Source organism: Paroedura picta, chromosome 2, assembly GCF_049243985.1.
Source record: "Paroedura picta isolate Pp20150507F chromosome 2, Ppicta_v3.0, whole genome shotgun sequence".
NCBI classification, from domain to species: Eukaryota; Metazoa; Chordata; class Lepidosauria; order Squamata; family Gekkonidae; genus Paroedura; species Paroedura picta.
The window spans coordinates 159,304,537-159,323,402 of record NC_135370.1 but is presented as its reverse complement, the minus strand read 5'-3'; the positions used below and the strand labels follow the sequence as shown (position 1 = coordinate 159,323,402).

General features: G+C 41.4%; 1 protein-coding gene across 2 annotated transcripts in view; it reads left to right on the top strand.

The window, feature by feature from the left end:
• Positions 1-455: 455 nt before the first annotated feature.
• PPP4R3A (protein phosphatase 4 regulatory subunit 3A) overlaps positions 456-18,866 on the top strand; it is a 34,187-nt gene continuing 15,776 nt past the window's right edge. The window contains exons 1-6 of one of the 2 annotated variants that reach the window (XM_077323498.1): positions 456-1,901; positions 5,666-5,721; positions 8,532-8,630; positions 10,700-11,317; positions 18,392-18,469; positions 18,555-18,671. In XM_077323498.1, coding sequence (XP_077179613.1) covers positions 1,760-1,901; positions 5,666-5,721; positions 8,532-8,630; positions 10,700-11,317; positions 18,392-18,469; positions 18,555-18,671 — 1,110 coding nt within the window. In that variant the 5' untranslated portion in view covers positions 456-1,759. The remainder of the gene's footprint in view (positions 1,902-5,665; positions 5,722-8,531; positions 8,631-10,699; positions 11,318-18,391; positions 18,470-18,554; positions 18,672-18,866) is intronic. The other variant, XM_077323497.1, reaches the window with a different exon arrangement.

Genomic DNA, 18,866 nt, shown 5'->3' with positions numbered 1-18,866 from the left:
TCCCAGCTCCACCCCCAAAGTCTCCAGGTATTTCCCAATCCAGAGCTGGCAACACTAGCCAGAAGCAACGCATTGGGCCAATTCAGAACTTCCTAAATGAAACGAATATACAACCTTCACCCAATGGTCTACCTCAGGGGTAGTCAAACTGCGGCCCTCCAGACGTGCATGGACTACAATTCCCAGAAGCCCCTGCCAGCAAGGTAGTCAGATGGGTAGCCGTTTTGGTCTGAGGTAGCAGAACAAAAAGTGACTCCCAAGGCACCTTTATGAAGGCCACTAAAACTTGGTTGGCCTTCATAAAAGTGCCTTTGGACCCACATTTTGTTCTCACCTGTCACGTGGCTTCACCCCACTCTTCCTTCCGACGGCCCTTTCCCACTCCTAGGACTGCTTTCCTTCTTGTACCCCGGAAGCCGGGGCGGGGAGGAAGGAGCCCTTCAGTGCGCAGCGCGGCCTTTTCTCTCCCTTCCCCTTCGGGTCCCTTCGCGCGTCTCCCGCTCGGCGGCGCTCCTCGCCGAGGCTGCTGGCCCTTTAAAGGTTCGCGGCCGGCCCGTGCCGCCTTTGGCGAGGAGACCCCGCGCCGCCAGTGAGAGGTGAAACCAAGATGGCGGCCGCGCAGTGAGTGAACCTGAGGCCGAAGGACACCAACGGGCAGCGCCGCGTCCACCCAGCCCGTCCGCCGAAGGGGCCGCGCTCCCTGGTCGGGCGCCGGGGCTGCAGCGGGCGGCTAGGAGCGGGCCAAGCGGCCTGCGCGGAGCTCGGCGGCGAGAGAAGCGGGCGCGGGAAGAACATGGCGGCGGCGGCGGAGGCAGAGGAGTCAGGCTGGGCGCGCAGCCGCCGCGGCTTGTGAGAGGAGCTCATGGGGAAGACGAGGCGCTGAGGCCGCCTGCGCGCTCGCCTCGCAGGGCCCCCGTCCGAGCCAGCCGGCTCCTTCGCCCGCTCCCCTCCCCACCTCACCCCACCCCACCCCCCAGGCTTAGGCCGCGGCCCTCGCTGAGGAGAAGCGGCTCCGTTTCGGCCCTGTCCCCCCCCCCCCACTCCCCGCCTGACTAACGGACAACCGGGCTGAGGGGGCTGGGGCCTGCCAACCCCTGCCACGATAGGCCGGGCCGACCCCCTTCCCTCGCCCCCCCGTCTCTTCCTGTCCCCCCACCCCAGTCCTGCCCTCGGTCACATCGCGTGGTTTCCTTCCTATTCGCTTGCTTAGACGGGCCGGGAAGGGGGGGGGATCTCGGTGAGGCTGTCTAATCGTTCCCGCTAACGAATTCGCCCCCTTCCCAACGTCCCCGGTTTGTGCCGGGCCCCCCGACGCAGAGTCGTGCCCCTTCCCTTGCAGATTCTGCCCTCTCTGCCTTTGGCTGCTTGTCCCCCGTGTAGTAGGGCTGGTCCGTCTCTAGCTGCCCTTTCCCATTTTTGTACACTGACCTTTCTCCCCCTCCTCCCCCCCATCTCGCTTGTTTCTTCCTCTCTACTCTCGCTACTTCCTGTTCCCTCCCATTCCGTGGAGCTTTCACTGCTGCTGAGTAGCCCTGTGCTCCCATATTCTCTAACAAGCTCCTGTTTTGTTTTTGCCCCTTTTTGAGAGTGATGCGGCTGCTTTAGCGGTGGCAATTTTTAAAAGAAAGGAAAAGAACTCTTTAGAGTGTTCTGTGGGACTTTTAAAACCTTTCCTGCTCTCTTTTACTGAGGGGGGCAAGCCCCCCCCAACTTACTTTAAGCAAGTATTGTAGGCCCTTGTGGGGAGGCAAGTGGCAGGATGACTGATACCCGGAGGAGGGTGAAGGTGTATACCCTGAATGAAGATCGACAGTGGGATGATCGTGGTACTGGACATGTGTCCTCTGGCTATGTGGAAAGGCTGAAGGGCATGTCCCTGCTAGTCAGGGCAGAGAGTGATGGTAAGTGTATGGGTACGTGTAGGTCAAAAGTATTAATCTTCCTATTTGCATAATAAGGTGTGTGGTGGGAGTTACATGTGGCGATAGAATTTCTGTTTTGCATAATTTATATGAGATTTTTGAACCAACAAAGGGTTATTGTCCATATGTTGCTTGCAGTAATGACAGAAGATGCCCACTGTCTGGTGATATTGCATATTGCTATACATGCATAGCAAAATTTGAACCGATATGGTCCTGTAATTTTATTTTACAAATAGCATATTAAGATGGTCTTTTGTTTTGAACATAGGTTAAAGGAGTAATAAGCATACTGAAGAAAGTATAAAGGTAAAGGTATCCCCTGTGTAAGCACCGGGTCATGTCTGACCCTTGGGGTGATGCCCTCTAGTGTTTTCTTGGCAGAATCAATACAGGGTGGTTTGCCATTCCGTTCCCCAGTCATTACCTTTTTACCCCCCAGCAAGCTGGGTACTCATTTTACCGACCTCGGAAGGATGGAAGGCTGAGTCAACCTTGAGCCGGCTGCTGGGATTGAACTCCCTACCTCATGGGCAGAACTTCAGACTGTATGTCTGCAGCCTTACCACTCTGCGCCACAAGAGGCTCTTGAATAATGTATAGTGTTTGTTAATATATTTTGCATTTAAAAGATGATAACCTTATTTGGTAATTTACCTGCTAAACTTGTAACTTGGTTGTGCAAATTTTTAATAGCACTGCATATTGAGTATGTATAGTGTTAACATACAGACAAGGACATCCACATGTATGAGTTTTCCAGTTCTATTTGTCAGATTAGCAGTTTGCTATAGACCAGTGGTCCCCAACCTGCGGGCCGCGGCCCGGCACAGCGCCGGGCCGCGGTTCCCTCCCCCCCCCCCCCCCGCAGTAAAAAAATTCCCAGGCCGCAAGCTTGCGGCCCAGGAAGCTTCTTACTGTGTGTGGGGAGGAGAGGGAATCAGGGCCGCGCCTGCGCATTGCACATGTGCGATGGGCGGGTGCGGCCACGCATGCGCAGGCGGGGCAGTTGCCCTGCCAGTCCCCAGCCTAAAAAAGGTTGGGGACCACTGCTATAGACTATTATTGGATACGGCAGGGGTAGTCAACCTGTGGTACGTAGGTTGACTACCCCTGCTCTACGGAATTGAATGATAGGTGTCTTTAAAACACCGGAACTACATAATCTTGTTACGTGTTTGCAAGCGGTTCTCCCTAGTGTGCTGTTAAACTCCTTTTCTCCTGTAGTAGAGAGAGATTTTGTGGAACTTTCACTTCAAATCAGCTAAGTGTTGTGTTTACTGCAAATTAAACCAAGCTTTGGTTTGAATTATTGTTCTGATAGAGTTAGTGACATCTATTTATCAGTGTTAATCTGTATCTTCTATTTATAGTATCAGTTTGTAGGGGCTCTATTATGTAGTAGCCTAAAATTGTCAGTCGTTTTCTAAAACTATATGTTAACAAGAATTAATTGGGCTGGATGACAAAATACCATATGAAAAACCAATTGAGCCTATCCATATCCTGATATGCCTTATTTAAGGTTCTCTAAATTCAATGGGACTTGTTCCCATGTATGCATGCATACAATTTCAGACTCATAGAACTGATCTAACCTTATTTACTCTGAAATGAACTGTTTGTTTATTTTTGAGCAAACATGCATAAAGTTGTGCTAATTTGTATATTAGGCTATTAAATTGGGAGAATATCTAGGTGCACTGTATATTTGGTATATAGTATTTCGTATACTACATAGATTTAGTAGAATAATTAAACTGACAGTTATTTGAATCTCTGCTTCTCATTATCAGCACTGATAAGGCTACTTGTTGGACTTCAAAACTATAGTAAAGCTTATTTTTGTAGATTACTTCAAGGCTCTTCAAACTTCTTGGTAAAATTCTGTATTGAGATACATTAATATTTATGCAAAATACTTTAAATTATAATGGTTCTACTGAGCACATGTTGCCCACTGAGCACAACATCAACTGTTACTCAACAAGCTAACCACAGTCCATCACCCGCAACCCCCTCTTCCACATAGAGTTCACCTGTCATAGATTTGATGAAAAGACCCTTGGCATCCCTAGGAGCAATGGTTTTTATTTTGTGGGTTTTTCCTAGAATATCTTGTTCAAATTTGCTTTGTACTCATTTTTATTTTGTTTATGAATCACCTTGAGTGTCTTTGAAAAGAGTTAAAAGTTTCATAAATAAATATATTTAGTTGTGACATCTGCTTCTCTGAGGAGTGATAACAGCAAAGAAATAGGTTCTCCAGATGGGTTCTATTCACCTAAACACCAAGAGATCAAAAAGAGATATGCTTATTCATAACTGGCCTGTCTTTTCATTATCTGTGTGACTTTTATACCATCAGTTTAGGTAATGATATTTGATTTTAACTTCAAGGTGCAAAATTTTAGGGAAACTGATTATGTAAACGAAGGCATGTACTGATTCCATGGTGGTGGTGGGGAGGCCAGGCCAACACTCATATGGCAGTACCCTGCTTAAGCATGATGTCAGTATCGGCCTGGCCCCTTCCTGGTCCTGGCCCACTTTAGGGCATCCGATGCTCCACAGCAAAGGAAAGCAGAAAGGAAGAGCACCATCGACACCTATGTTGGTCCCAGCCCCTGTGCACAGGAAAGGCCCTGCTCCTCCCCCACCTATGGTGTCCTGGCAGGGACAGAAAACACCCCATTTGGTTCCACAGTGCTTTATGGTGGTACAGAACCAAACATGGCATTTTTTTCTCTTCCACGAAGGTGGGATTGCATTGTGATGCAATCCACCTTTATGAAAGTAACAACCTTGCTGCCGCAGTGAAGTGTGGTAGAACCTTTCTGCCCTGGCTGTATGTATGCATGCAGAAATTCAGGGCAGACCATGTCTGGCAGGGAAAATGTTTCCCCATCCGTATGCAGGAAGTGGTGGGGCCGAAACTTGTGGTAGCCTGGTGTGGCTCCCACTGCACATAATGTGGCTGCTACATTAAACTTCTTAAGTTTTTTTTTCCCCTCCAAGAGGACATAGATTTGAGGGACAAAATCTATATGATAGTAGTGCCATTTAGGGCATGAATCCTGTGGTTTCAAGGAAACCACCCACTCCATTGTGGGATCACATCACTGTTGCTGCACAGTCCATCCATCAATGATGACCTGGTTAATCAGATGGCTCTCGTCAATCCAAATAGCACTTCTCCAGGATGGTACCACTCCGGTGGGAAGAACCTATGTGATTGACCGCTTGGTTGGAGTAGTCACATTCTTCAGTAAGATGGGATCCCACTATCCTGTCTTATTTCCATCCTCATACATTATCTTACCTTTTCTTATAGTAATACGTTACCCAATTATTAAGCCTACTCCAGTTCCACAATTAAGTATATTTAGTAACCGTTACTTTCAAAGATTTATTGTGGGTTTGTGGTTTTAACTTGTGTTTGCTTTATTATTCATAGAATAATTAAAGATAATAAATGTACCTTTCACATAACCCTGCTTTTAAATCTTTAGTGGACATCTTTCCCTTTGTCTAATCAACCTCATTGAACTTTCTTTAGCTTTATGAACTGACGCAACACCCATAATTACTAAATCTTTGGAAAGGGTATTAATTGTTTAATCATTAATTTGGTGAAGAGAGATCTGGGTGCCACATTTCTCAAGATCAGTGTTGAATTTATGACTTATGTGTGGAATGGGTATATTTAATGTATATAAAATATATGTAATTCTTCTCCACAGGTTCTCTTCTTCTGGAGTCCAAAATCAATCCTAATACTGCATACCAGAAGCAACAGGTAACCATCTAGTTAGTTATCTTCCTTGTAGAAGACAGTCTTTGGAAATAGAAGGTACATGGTCCTGCCAACGTCAGGATGCTTTCTACCCAATGCTGTTTAGGATGTTACCACCTGGTTTGTGAAATGCTGTGACACAGAAATATATCTCTTGATTATTTTAATGGCAGCATTGTCATCAAAACATAGTAACATCTACTCAGCCAACGTAATTTACGACTTCTTTTTTGTGTATTAAGCATTTTTAGTCTTTATCTCATTCATCATAATAGCCTTATGAGTTAAATCTCTGCAATGTAAGTGAAAGATTTATGAAGAAGCTCTGTGATTTCACAAGCAACTTTTACCAGAAGGATTTATTTCAGATATTTTTATAGCAAAGTAGAGTAATTAAAAATAATACTTCCTTTGTTGTTCAGGTTATCAGTTTTTATTCATTTTATTATTATTATATTGTATTGCACTGGGTGTAGACTCATGTCTATATTGCATAATGGCTGTAAAAACTTCTCACTTTCCTTGGGAAGTATTGTCAGATGCTTGTGAACGATGGGAGACGGTCCTCGGTAATGCCCACTGAAAGGCAAGAACATATAGACACATGTTAAGGTTTTTCTTTTTAAGTAGTCCTTTTGTGGTAAGTGTTTGTTTTATTCAGGCCTTGAGAAAGTCTGCTGGGGAAATATGTCCCTGAAACCTCTTGGGGAAAGCAGTGAGCTTCCTGAAAGGAAGCACCTTCCTAGCAAACCATTGAGAAATGAGAAAAGCCTGAAATCTTAGGGTGCTGGTGGGTGCACATTCCTATTGGCCAGTCTTTTTTAGAGTATTGGGAAGAAACTGTGTGGAATTCTTCAGCTATACTTTGCATAAAGGTCACTGCAAGGAGTTTGCTACAGTAGTAGTTTGCAAAGAGTTCCTACCCTCTTCCATGTCACATGCTGGACTTTATTTAAAGAACAAACCATAGTGATGAGGTGAATGCCAACATTTCTGCCCTTTTGCACCTGTTATATTGCATACCAAATTATATATTTGTAGGTTTGTTCAGTGTTTGTGTTGATACCTGGGAGATGCTTATCTAACATTCAAGTGAATGTTTGTGCTTGCTGCATTTATGTACCTTCTTTCTATATAAATGACATCAAGCATTGTTTGTAGATCTGGTGTGTTGTAAGGACTATTCTTCCCCAAATCACTACTTTTGACTAAACACTTTCATCAGAAAACTTTTGTGATTTTAAACAAAAATTCCAGGTTGTAAAATCAGCTTACAAAACTTTTCCACTGTTAATAAATGGAATAGTGGTTAATAAGAGTAACTGATATTCCACATTCTTATGGTTACACCATTTATGTGTAAGCATAATGTTAAGCTAAACTGAAGCTTCTGAAAAATCAGTAAACTGAACTAGAGGTGTAGAATATATATATTCGTCTCAATGACCCTTTGTTATTTACATGCCTATTAACTCACTGGCTTTTGTAGTGTTTACTGCTTTCATTGTAATTCTTTAAACTTGCTGTACTAAAATGTTATTGCTGACTACTGCACCTTGCAGGAGTGATTGTGGGCTAGATGCTTCTGTAAAGGTCAATCACTTAACCTTATTGTAGAGATGATGGAAGGTAGTGTTGAACATTAAATAGTTGCACAGACCTGATTCATAGGATAAAGTTACTAGGTCAAGAGTCAGCTCATGTAAAATTACAGAAATGTGATGTCACATGTTTAATAAATTACCAAGCTTCTACCAGTCACATATCTAAACAACCTGTTACATTCACCAGACTAGGGTAGGGGTGCTCTTATGGATCCAATATACCCGGTAACAAATTCTTCTTGCCAGAAGTTTATAAGGAAACTGGTAGTCACTGGAAAAGAACAAAAAGGTGGTATCAATGAATAAATTTGTGGCTAATGAGTAAATGTTAATCTCCATGTAGAAAGTTTCAGGTGTTCTATAGCAGGAAAGTGACTGAAAATATATCACTGTGTAATCAGCACAGGAGCAAGTCTGTGGAGTCCATATTTAGATGAGTTACTTCTAAGTTAGTTGAAAACAATAGGCATACAAGCGTGTAACTCTGTTTAGGATTTTACAGTATATGTAGCACTGCTTAGAAGGCTGCTTAGAATTATTGCCGGGCAGAATCATTAAAAAAAATATCTTGAAGTAATATGGTAACTGAAGAAGCTGAAGATCTTGAGAGAAACAGAAGAGTGAAAAAGCAGTCCTGTCTTCATAAGATTATAGTCTCTTATTGAAATGTAGCAGAAAGGACAATCATAATGTAATACAGTTTCATACTAAATATTAGGTTGGATCCAAATATGCATTGTAGAACTGGGGTATCTCCACTCAGGCAAGAAAGGGAAGCAATTTCTGCCAATTTACTACTGCTGCTCCCCTGTATCTCTTTTCAGAATGCAGGGGCTGCAGATTGAAGGGGGAGATAACATCATGTTCCATGGGCAGAGCACCAGCAACAGTTCTTTGGATCAAACACCCAGGAATTCATCAACTTGCTGCAGAAATTTGGCATTTTATAAATGGCTTTTTAAAAGGGTTCATATACGGACCATAGATTGGTGAGCAGTACATGCCAAATTGTTAAGATTAGTAGACTACGGCTACTGTCATTGTGCCATGGATTTGTAGGGCTTAAGCAGGTTGTGTTCTAATTTTGATGTTTCTAATGTAACTAGAAACTAGCTGTCATATTATTTGTGGACGAAATAATTCATCAGAAAATGCTGTATTAAATATGCTAAATCTAGTTAAATTAAACTTACATTTTTACCTTTGAAGGACACTTTGATTGTGTGGTCTGAGGCAGAGAACTATGACCTTGCACTTAGCTTTCAAGAAAAAGCTGGATGTGATGAAATATGGGAAAAAATATGTCAGGTAAGTGTTTTCACTTGAATCTCTTAAGCATAGTTCATCCCATTTACAGCCTTAAGTGGACATCAGTATTTCCCTCAAGTTCAAACCTATTTTATAACTGTGTGACACTGTTTTAGATTTTGATACCTTTTCAGATATTTTGAAAATAACATTTCAGTGATTGCTACTTAATAAATTGAAGTTCTAGGCCCCCCCCCTCCCGGTGGCCAGAACAACTGACTACTCCCCTGCCGTCTGTTCCCCCAAGGCATTAGATACTGGTGGTCCATTTAGCGGATGGGGAAAGAGGAATCTTCTTTTGCTACCAGGGCGGGATAATTGTTTTATTCTGTTTTATTGTGGGGATTTTACTGTATTACCCGCCATGAGCCAACCAACTTGTCTGGGAGTGGCAGGCTACAAATTAAATAAATAAATATATAATCACTAATTTTTGAAAATAAGGTAGCCTCAATTTTGATTTAGACTACCATTCTGTCTAGGATGGTATATGGGTGAGTGTGTCTGCAGCATTTTCTGGTGCTCATTAATTAGAGGTTAGAACAATCAGTGGTAATACAGAGCTTTCTTTAAGATTGTGAATCACTGCTTTAGAGGGCATGTGAATCTTTTGTAAGTATAGAGGATGAGCCTTTCTTACAGCTGTCTGGCTAATGTAGAATCCTCTTGCTTTTCTAGTAATTGGAGGGATTTTGTTTCAATTTAAAGGGATAGAATTGCCTTCCTCCTCTTTCTAATGGAGGGAGGTCATCAAACTGCCATCACCCACAGTCTCCTAACCTCCAGATCATCTTGAAGCATTAGCTATAAAATATGCTGATTTGTTGCTGGCATCCTATAGCTCAGCCATAGGAACTCCCGATTGACTGAGTGGTACCAAGGAGGTACAGTCTTGTGATAAGTGTCTAGTAGCCCCTTAGAGACTAACAAGTATTTCAGGTATAAAATGGAACTGTTTTCCAATGCAAAGGGTTTCAGCTGAAAGATAAATGGCAGTCTGTGTCCATAAACAATAATTGCTAGTGGTGATCAGTTCAGCTTTTGAATGATGCTATTTTTGTGGTTTGTTCTGTGAGGTACTTTGGAGGGGGGAAGGTCTTTCCCCACTCTTGTTCATTGGGCGTCAGGCTGGAAGTTTCTTGCTGTCTCTGAACTAAGTCCTTTCTTATCAGTGAACAAGATTTACTGGAACTCGGGTTGGGCCTTCTGGATTGTGGCCCTACGGATCTGAGCTTCTGAGCCATGTACAGGCAGTACTGTCATTTTAATTATATGTGCTAAGCGTGGCTGACTGTTTTTTGTTTTTTTTTAGAGATTCCGCAAAGTTTCCCCTTTTTCTTCTCTCCAACACCTACCTTATGCCAAACAGTCCAATGGAAGCCTCCATCCTCCTGTGTCTTCAAAATAATACAGTGAAATTATTTTGAGGACACAAGAGGATGGAGGCTTCCATTAGACTGTTTGGCATATGGTAGGGAGTAAAGAAGAGGAAATGTTGAGGAGTCTGGGGGGAAAAAAACCAGAACTTCTGTAGAGAGAGGAAGATCTCAAAACTGTTTTTGTCTTGCTGCTTCTTGTAAAGCCTCTGAGGATTGGGAGATTCTTACAATATGGGAAAAGGGCTTGTGAATCTAATATGGAGCGGAGGGCTGTACCAAGAGTACATGATCAAATGAAAGTCCTCCCACTCACTGCTTAGTGAGTAGAGCAAAAGCTCATACAAGAATGTTGGTGGGGAAGTCATTTTATCCAGCTTCTTCCATCTTGTTGCAGTTCCCTCCTCCCCCATTGCCACACTGGGGTACTCCAGCCCTCAAAAGTGCATTTACCTGCACTGCTCTGGGAAAAAGTCAGAAAAGATCTTTTGTAAACATCTTCAATTCACAGGAACTTAGATTCAACCTGTAACTCTCGATCCTGTCTGTTTGCTGAGATTTCTGGTTTTCCATTATGACCGTACATTTTTTAAAAATCCTTTGTGTCTTTTTCATGGACAAAATCCTTTATAGCGGTATGATTTGATAGTGGAAACTAAAAAGGTGCCTTCTGGTTTTCTTCCACTTTAATAGGTTCAAGGAAAAGACCCTTCAGTGGACATTACACAGGATTTGGTGGATGAATCTGAAGAGGAGCGCTTTGATGATATGTCATCACCGGGTCTAGAATTGCCATCTTGTGAATTAAGTCGATTGGAGGAAATTGCAGAACTTGTAGCATCTTCACTGCCTTCCCCATTACGTCGAGAAAAACTTGCTCTAGCACTGGAAAATGAGGGCTACATTAAGAAGCTCTTAGAAATTTTTCACGTGTGTGAAGACTTGGAAAACATTGAGGGACTGCACCATTTGTATGAAATTATTAAGGGAATCTTCCTTTTGAATAGAACTGCACTTTTTGAAGTCATGTTTTCTGAGGAATGTATAATGGATGTAATTGGATGTCTGGAATATGATCCGTCTTTATCACTGTCACGGAAACACAGGGAGTTTCTAACAAAAACTGCAAAATTTAAAGAAGTTATTCCAATATCAGATCCAGAGCTAAAACAAAAAATACATCAAACATACAGAGTGCAGTATATCCAAGATATGGTTCTACCAACGCCTTCAGTATTTGAAGAAAACATGTTATCAACTCTTCATTCGTTCATCTTTTTTAATAAAGTAGAAATAGTTGGTATGTTACAGGTAAGTCTGCTTTTGTTGTAAATCTAGTTTGTGGTGCATTAGATATCTCTCTTGTCTAGTGCTCCTACTTTGGAATCATAATGTTAAACATAGTGGGCCATTTCATGTATCTAGAAGGTGCAGAGTTTTGGAATTAGAATTGTCAGAGCTTTAGCATTTACCTAGCCTAATGATTTCCGGGCAATTATGCCAAATATTTGATTTGCAAACCTACTTAACTGAGTGGTTTGAACTTGCTAATTCTGTCTTCTGTTATTCTGCACCTAGCATACAGCCTATGAATTTACCAAACAGCAACACTTTTTTATTGTAAATATATTAAGCTTTGCCATAAAAAAAGTTGGTCGAGATTTTGGGTTTTCCCCCCTCAAGTTTACTCTCTATATACATGTTCTGAAATTAAACTGTGTAATGTAGTATCAGGTATGTGTTTATACAAACTGGCCTTAATGGCTTTTATCCTGCACAACTGGTCTTAGTGCCTCATTGATAGTTAGCTTCCTTGCTGTTTTCTGAAGCTCTTTCCTTGCGGCCTAAACAAATCAGGACCCATTATATATGGGATGGGGATGGGGATGTCATGTGACCGTTGTTGATGGGAGTTTCATTGCCATCAATGCATGCTGAGTTCTCTGAGACCCAAGAAGCTCAAGGGGCAAGCAGTATTTTGCTTCAGAGAGAGTGAACGGTGAGTCTTTTCCTCTCATAAAAAGCATGAAAGCCACTTGCATTGTGAGGGGAAAGTCCAAAATATGTGGTGAAATCACCGCATTTCATTTAGTATTGTCAAGTTTATAGGTGTGCATACATGCTTTTGTATAATTCACTGTTTTGGTGGTGGGTTCTCCATCTTTGGAGATTTTTAAACAGGGGCTCGAATGCCATTTGATGGAGAGGCTGATTCTGTGGAGGTTCAAGGGGGTGGCAGGTTACAGTGGAGGAGCAGGAGGGTTGTGAGTGTCCTGCATAGGGCAGGGGGTTGGACTAGATGACCCAGGAGGTCCCTTCGAACTTTATGATTCTGTGATTGATGTAGAAGCTGCATATGATTAATGGGGGAAAGTGATTGGATGCTGTAAGATAAGTCACATGGGACATACAAGCTGTGCTTTCCCCTGGTGCCTTTTACAGAACATACCACATGTTTTCTAACACACTTGTATAATTGTGTGTACTAGAACCTTGTGGGTATGTGTGTGTGGTACATGAAAGCTATGATCATCTCATATTTTTATTTGTATGAATAGATTCTGTGAGCTGCCAGTTTTGAATATAGCTGAATTTGTGAATTTTCTGAAAGTTGAGAATGAGAGTATATCACCAGGCTGTTCACTTGCTTATTCCGCACCCCCCTCATTGAGTCATTTGAAAATCCATAACATTAACATCATTCTGGGTAACTTGGTCATATTCAGTTTCAGATAGCATTAGAAACTAAAATAGATAAGAGCAAAGCAATAAAAATACCCAGTGGAGTGTTTTTGTTTACCATATCTATCCATCAGTGTGATTCAGCCAATTCATACGTATTTATACTTTTTTGCAGAAATTAAGATTTTCCAGTGCTTTGTATAAATGCTTCCATTTCTAAGGATTCAGTGTTTTCTAAAACTGATATGAAATGCCATTGATAATGCAGCATTAGGAAATTTGGCAGTTTCAAAGTTGTAATTAATTTGGGTGATTATCCCTAGGAGTTGCATGATAGAGAGCACATGTTTATTGCTTTGTACACTGGGGTTAGGGGACCATCAATTCAATTTTTTAAAAAAAATCAAAGATATGAATTAATTAGATTATCGAAGAAGAGTCGGTTTTTATACCCTTTTTTCTCTACCTAAAGGAGTCTGTGAGTGGTTTATGATTGCCTTCCCTTCCTCTTCCCACAACAAACACCCTGTGAGGCAGGTGGGGGCTAAGAGAATTCTGAGAACAGTTCTTTGAAAACAGCTCTAAAAGGACTGTGACTAGTCCAACCTAAAAAGTTGAGAAAGATTGCTATAAACTTGGGCAGATTGTCAGTGAGTAGGCAGGAAATGTTGTGGCAGTGTTTGGCTCTTGTAGCCCTTTCTTGTATATTCAGGGAAAAACCAATTGGGAGGCAAATTTCCTCCAGGCCAGGGATTCTGGTTTTCTTAAGGGGGATATCATCTGAGCATAAAATTGGGGTCACTGGGTGGAGGAGTGGTTGTGAGCATCATGCATTCTGCAGGGGAATGGGCTAGTTGACCCTGGAGATCCCTTCCAACCCCATGATAATGATTCTACCTGTCATGAAGAAGTCTGGCTTTGGAAGGTCTAAAACAGGGGTAGTCAAACTGCGGCCCTCCAGATGTCCATGGACTACAATTCCCAGGAGCCCCCTGCCAGCAAACGCTGGCAGGGGGCTCCTGGGAATTGTAGTCCATGGACATCTGGAGGGCCGCAGTTTGACAACCCCTGGTCTAAAATGATCCTTGAAACAATCAAATTAATTAAAGTTTATTAGCTGAACAGTTTTAAAAAAATCCAAAGTGCATGGTATCAACTGATTTTGAAACTTTGGGGGTAGAAGTGGATATAGTATTGTTCCTAAACAATTATTTTATAACGAAGAGTGCTTGCACTCGAAAGCTCACGCCTTGAATAAATCTTTGTTGGTTTTAAAGGTGCTACTGGCCTCTGATTTTATTGTGCTACTTCAGACCAACACGGCTACCCATTTGAATTTATCACAAGGGATATCTTTGTATCTCAGGGCAAATAACAATGGGTAATGACTCAGATCAGAAAAATGGCACAGTGGAAAAATTGTCAGTCTCCCCCCCCCTTCCTGCACCAGGATCCCCAGCTTAATCAGGGCTTTATACAGCTCCCATTTAAAAATAAAAAAATACTATGAATGGATCCACCATTGTCATGTCCAGTGTAATCCTAAGCATATTTTTTCAGTAGTTGAGTAGGAAAAATTCAAAAGTTGAAAATACAAACTGTCAGTATGGCTCCAGATATAACCTTACCTGACCATTAACTACAGGTAGAGAACAGTAGAGACCTTGATAGACTGTGATGTAGACAAAATTGCAGGTTTATCTTGCAAATTTGTCAGATCCCTCTCAGTCATATTACATGCTTTCTGTAGTACACAGTATATATCAAATAATATCATGTTGGTCCTATGCATTGCAAGTGGCCTTTACTTTTTGAAAGCAGATTTCTGAATGCAGATTTCTTAATATAATTGATATTTTATTTCTTGCATTAGTTACATGTTCTAAATGTGGTGTTTAATTTCATCATCTTGAGATTTGGTAACATTACAACAGATCACAACTTTTAAATGTTCCATTAATTATGAACATTTAATAGCCACGTTCAAAAGGAAATCTTGCTTTAAAGACAACTGTCTTTCCTTATTGAAAGTCCATCTTTTCATCAATAGAAATATAAGCTTGTGACTTTCACATATCTCAAATGATATAACAAAGAAATGTGGGTTAGAGGAAACTGCCATAAGTTAAATAAAGACTTTGGTAAAACTGATTCCAAATGTAATTAATGATTTTTGTGAACTGATAATACTTGTAGAACAATACTTGGGCCTGACTCATTTTCTTCATTCTCTTGAATAAAGTTAAAAGCAGAAAGTGTTATATTTGCTCATAATAAGTTATAAGTAATTCAAAGAGATGGCTAAACATTCAAAACTGCTTCAGGCTGGATAGCTGATCCAGTAATAAATCTGAACAAGTCCAAACGTGCAGTTTTTATACTTAGATGAACAACATAACACTGAGATTGTATAGTAGACAGTAAACTAAACTCAGTCACGAACTGCAACACCAAAATACGGTTCATGCTATTTTAGACTGTATTAATTAGAACATTGTGTCTATGGCTTGTAATGGAGTAGTGGTGTAGTAGCAGTGTCAAACTAAATTTAGTGTAACACATGCTATACGTCCTCTCCCCGCCCCCCCCCAGTATTCCTTTGAAGCTTCATGGTCATAGAGAAGGTGGTCACAGAAGAAGGAAGGATATTCTCCCTGCTAAGATGCAGAAGAAAGGCAAAAAAGCAGACAAACTGGTCTTTATGCACAACCCCCAGTTTGTTGCATATTGTGTCTTGCAGACATCCATGATTTCTCTAGCAAACTGCCTAGAATTCTGATCAAACAGTGAAAGGGATGAAGGATAGCTTTTTAAAAATAGAGTGCTGGAGGAGATGTGAAAGACTTTGGTAAATATAAGAAGTTACAAGTAAGAATACCTTGACTTCTAAAACCATGATCGACTTCTAGAAAGCTGCTTACTAACTGTAAGAGCCAGTGTGTGCATTGCCAAATTGCTGTATGCATCTTATATTCCTTTTGAAGTTATTTTTGAATGGCCATATGAATGATCATAATTTTGGGTGTGATTTTGTGTGATTTAATATTTAATTATATAGCTAGAAATATCTGTTTTAAATCTTGGTGTTCAGTCACATACTTGAAAAGATTCAAAACAGAATAAATACTTTCTCTTATGGTGGTAGTTTGTGTGTCCAAAAAGGGTCCATGGGAAAAGATCCCTCTTTGGTTTACATAAATATTTAATTTACAAAAGGGAACTTCTGTTAAGAACTACTAGTCCCAGGACTTTACACACTGGATGTTAAACGTGAGAGGCATGACAACGGCCAGGGTGGGGCTGTAAACAAAACCATTGGAATAAAGAGAAATTACCAGGACTTGATTTACTGTGGTGATTTATGCAGGGATTTGTAACACCTATTTGAATGCTCCATGTAAATGCTTGAAGTAGAGAATGCAGTGGGTCTTACTGATAACTCTTGCCTGTATTTATGCCTGTAAGTTAGCCAGAAGCTGCTGTAGTATTATTATTGTACCAATTAAGATAGCAGTGTTTATGTTGTAGTTCTGGGATCTACATCACATTTTTTAATATACAGCAATGGTTTCTATATAGGACAATTTGTAGGTACCAAATTATGGCATGTGTGCATTTTTTGCAACAAATACATTGAAGGACAATTAATACATCCCTGGCTGCCCAGTCTGCATATTCATTGTGGAAGGAGGAAATCTCTTGGTCCATGTTTTGGATACTGTGGTATGCATACATTCCTCAAATAATTTTTTTTTGTACTTGGAGGTGTAGAGCCCTATTTGCTGCTAATTAGTTGCTGAATCTGGGTAAATGTATATGCATTAGGGGTATGTGTTCAGCTAAATCTGAGCCAGAATATCAGAAAAATAAATTATTAGTACTTTCTGGCTATTTTTTCAGCCCCATATAGATTGGGACCGAATTTCAGCTATCCGAATTGGCTAAACCCCCAAAATCCTGAAAATATTTGGGATTTTTCTGGACCTCAGGATAGTTGAGTTAAATGGTGTTTAAAGAAATTGCAGTCTCTTTAAATGCCTTTCTGGTGAACTTGCTGTTTGGATACGGTTTTAAAGGAACTGTAATCCTTTGAGCACCGTTTCCCCTGTTCATTAAAACCAATGAAGGACAGGGCATCTTCTTTGGGGGCCCAGAGAATTTCACCCTCTGGTCCAATCATTTTGAAACTTGGGGGGAGGGAGGGGTAAGGAGAGGCATCAGCAGTCTCTCCTCAAAATTAGACTTAACTCTAATGTCACATTGAGTGCTTGAAGAGTGCGGTTTCATATCATACTACACATGTGTACTACTCAGATTTACACAGGCTGTAAGATTTAGAATAGAGGTAATGTTAATGGTATAGAAGAAGAAATTACAAAATGGCAGGAGATCTTTCTTCTAGCTTTGACTAAGCTTTCAAAGAAATTTTAGGTGCATCTAGGATGGAATACCATATATCTAATTCTGAACCAGACCCTAGACTGTAGATCAGAAATGTGCAAAGTGGAACTAGGGATAGACAGATTTCTTAATCAGAATGCAGACCCAGGTTTGCAGAAGAAAATCTGAAATCTAAACCGGGTTTGATTCCCCACTCCCCCACATGCAGCTAGCTTTGTGACCTTGGATTAGTCACAGGTCTCTGAGAACTGTTTTCACAGAGCAATTTTATTTAGAGATCTCTCAGCCCCACCAACTTCATAGGGTGTCTGCTGAGGGTTGGGGAAAGGAAAGGTATTTATAAGTTGCTTTGGGACTCCAGTGCTTCTCTTCATTTTGGCCATTGCTAGGCTAGACAACCACAACAGTCTTGCTGACTCTTCTGATGTCTGTGATGCAAAACCATGGAGAAACAAGAGTGGGCTAGGGGACCAAAACAGCCTTGAAAAAAGTCCCACCTCACCCCCCTATCCCGGCCATGTCCCTGATGGACAAAAAAAAACTTGCCAAGGACAGTCTAGGTGGCTAGCACCAGAAATTTGCTTTCCATACAGGTCCACAGATGGTAGCCAGACTTTTTCCAAGGAGAAGCTGACAAGAAGGAGGAAATGAGGGAAAGCTGAAGAGTGTAGGGGGACATAAAAAGGGTAATTTGGCTAGTGGGTGAGAAGAGAGAAGCTATGAAGTCTTTCGGGAAGGAAAGAATATAATGTAGGAGGGGAAAATGAGATTCCCCCCTCCTCTTCACAAATCTTGTGGATCCTTCACTTAATTCTTCAAGTGTGTTGGATGGGAAATGGTCATAGTTTGGGAATTTCAAATTCATGACTGAATTTGAACTAGAAGGAACTTTTGGTCTGAGCCCTCAGGTTGTTGTTTTTACGATATGTAAACAGGAAAATGAAATGTAGCATTGGTAGCTCTGGTATTTGAAGTTGTAGGTATTTACATTTTAAAGAATACAGATGCTTTAAAGGTAAAGGTAAAGGTATCCCCTGTGCAAGCACCGAGTCATGTCTGACCCTTGGGGTGACGCCCTCTAGCGTTTTCATGGCAGACTCAATACGGGGTGGTTTGCCAGTGCCTTCCCCAGTCATTACCGTTTACCCCCCAGCAAGCTGGGTACTCATTTTACCGACCTCGGAAGGATGGAAGGCATAACACAGATGTACATATTTGCCTTTTAAAACTGTCAGATTTGTAATTGGGTGGATATTATCATTTTTATTGGTACAGTAAATGTAACACTGACTTCTTTTGTAGGAAGATGAAAAGTTTTTGACTGAGCTGTTTGCACAACTTACAGATGAAGCCACAGATGAGGAGAAAAGGCAAGAATTGGTAAGTGTGTTTAAAGTAGGTGCAATAAGGCACTCGCCGTATCGTGTTCCTCACTGAAATAAGTTCTTTTCTGTTTTTTTTTTAGGTAAACTTTCTTAAAGAATTTTGTGCGTTTTCTCAAACATTACAACCTCAAAACAGAGATGCTTTTTTCAAAACGTTGTCTAACATGGGCATTCTTCCAGCACTAGAAGTCATCCTAGTGAGTTGTCAAAGTTTATTTTTAAACATTTGTCTTACCTTTCAAACCTCTAGTGCAGGGGTAGTCAAACTGCGGCCCTCCAGATGTCCATGGACTACAATTCCCATGAGCCCCTGCCAGCAAATGCTGGTAGAGGCTCATGGGAATTATAGTCCATGGACATCTGGAGGGGCCACAGTTTGACTACCCCTGCTC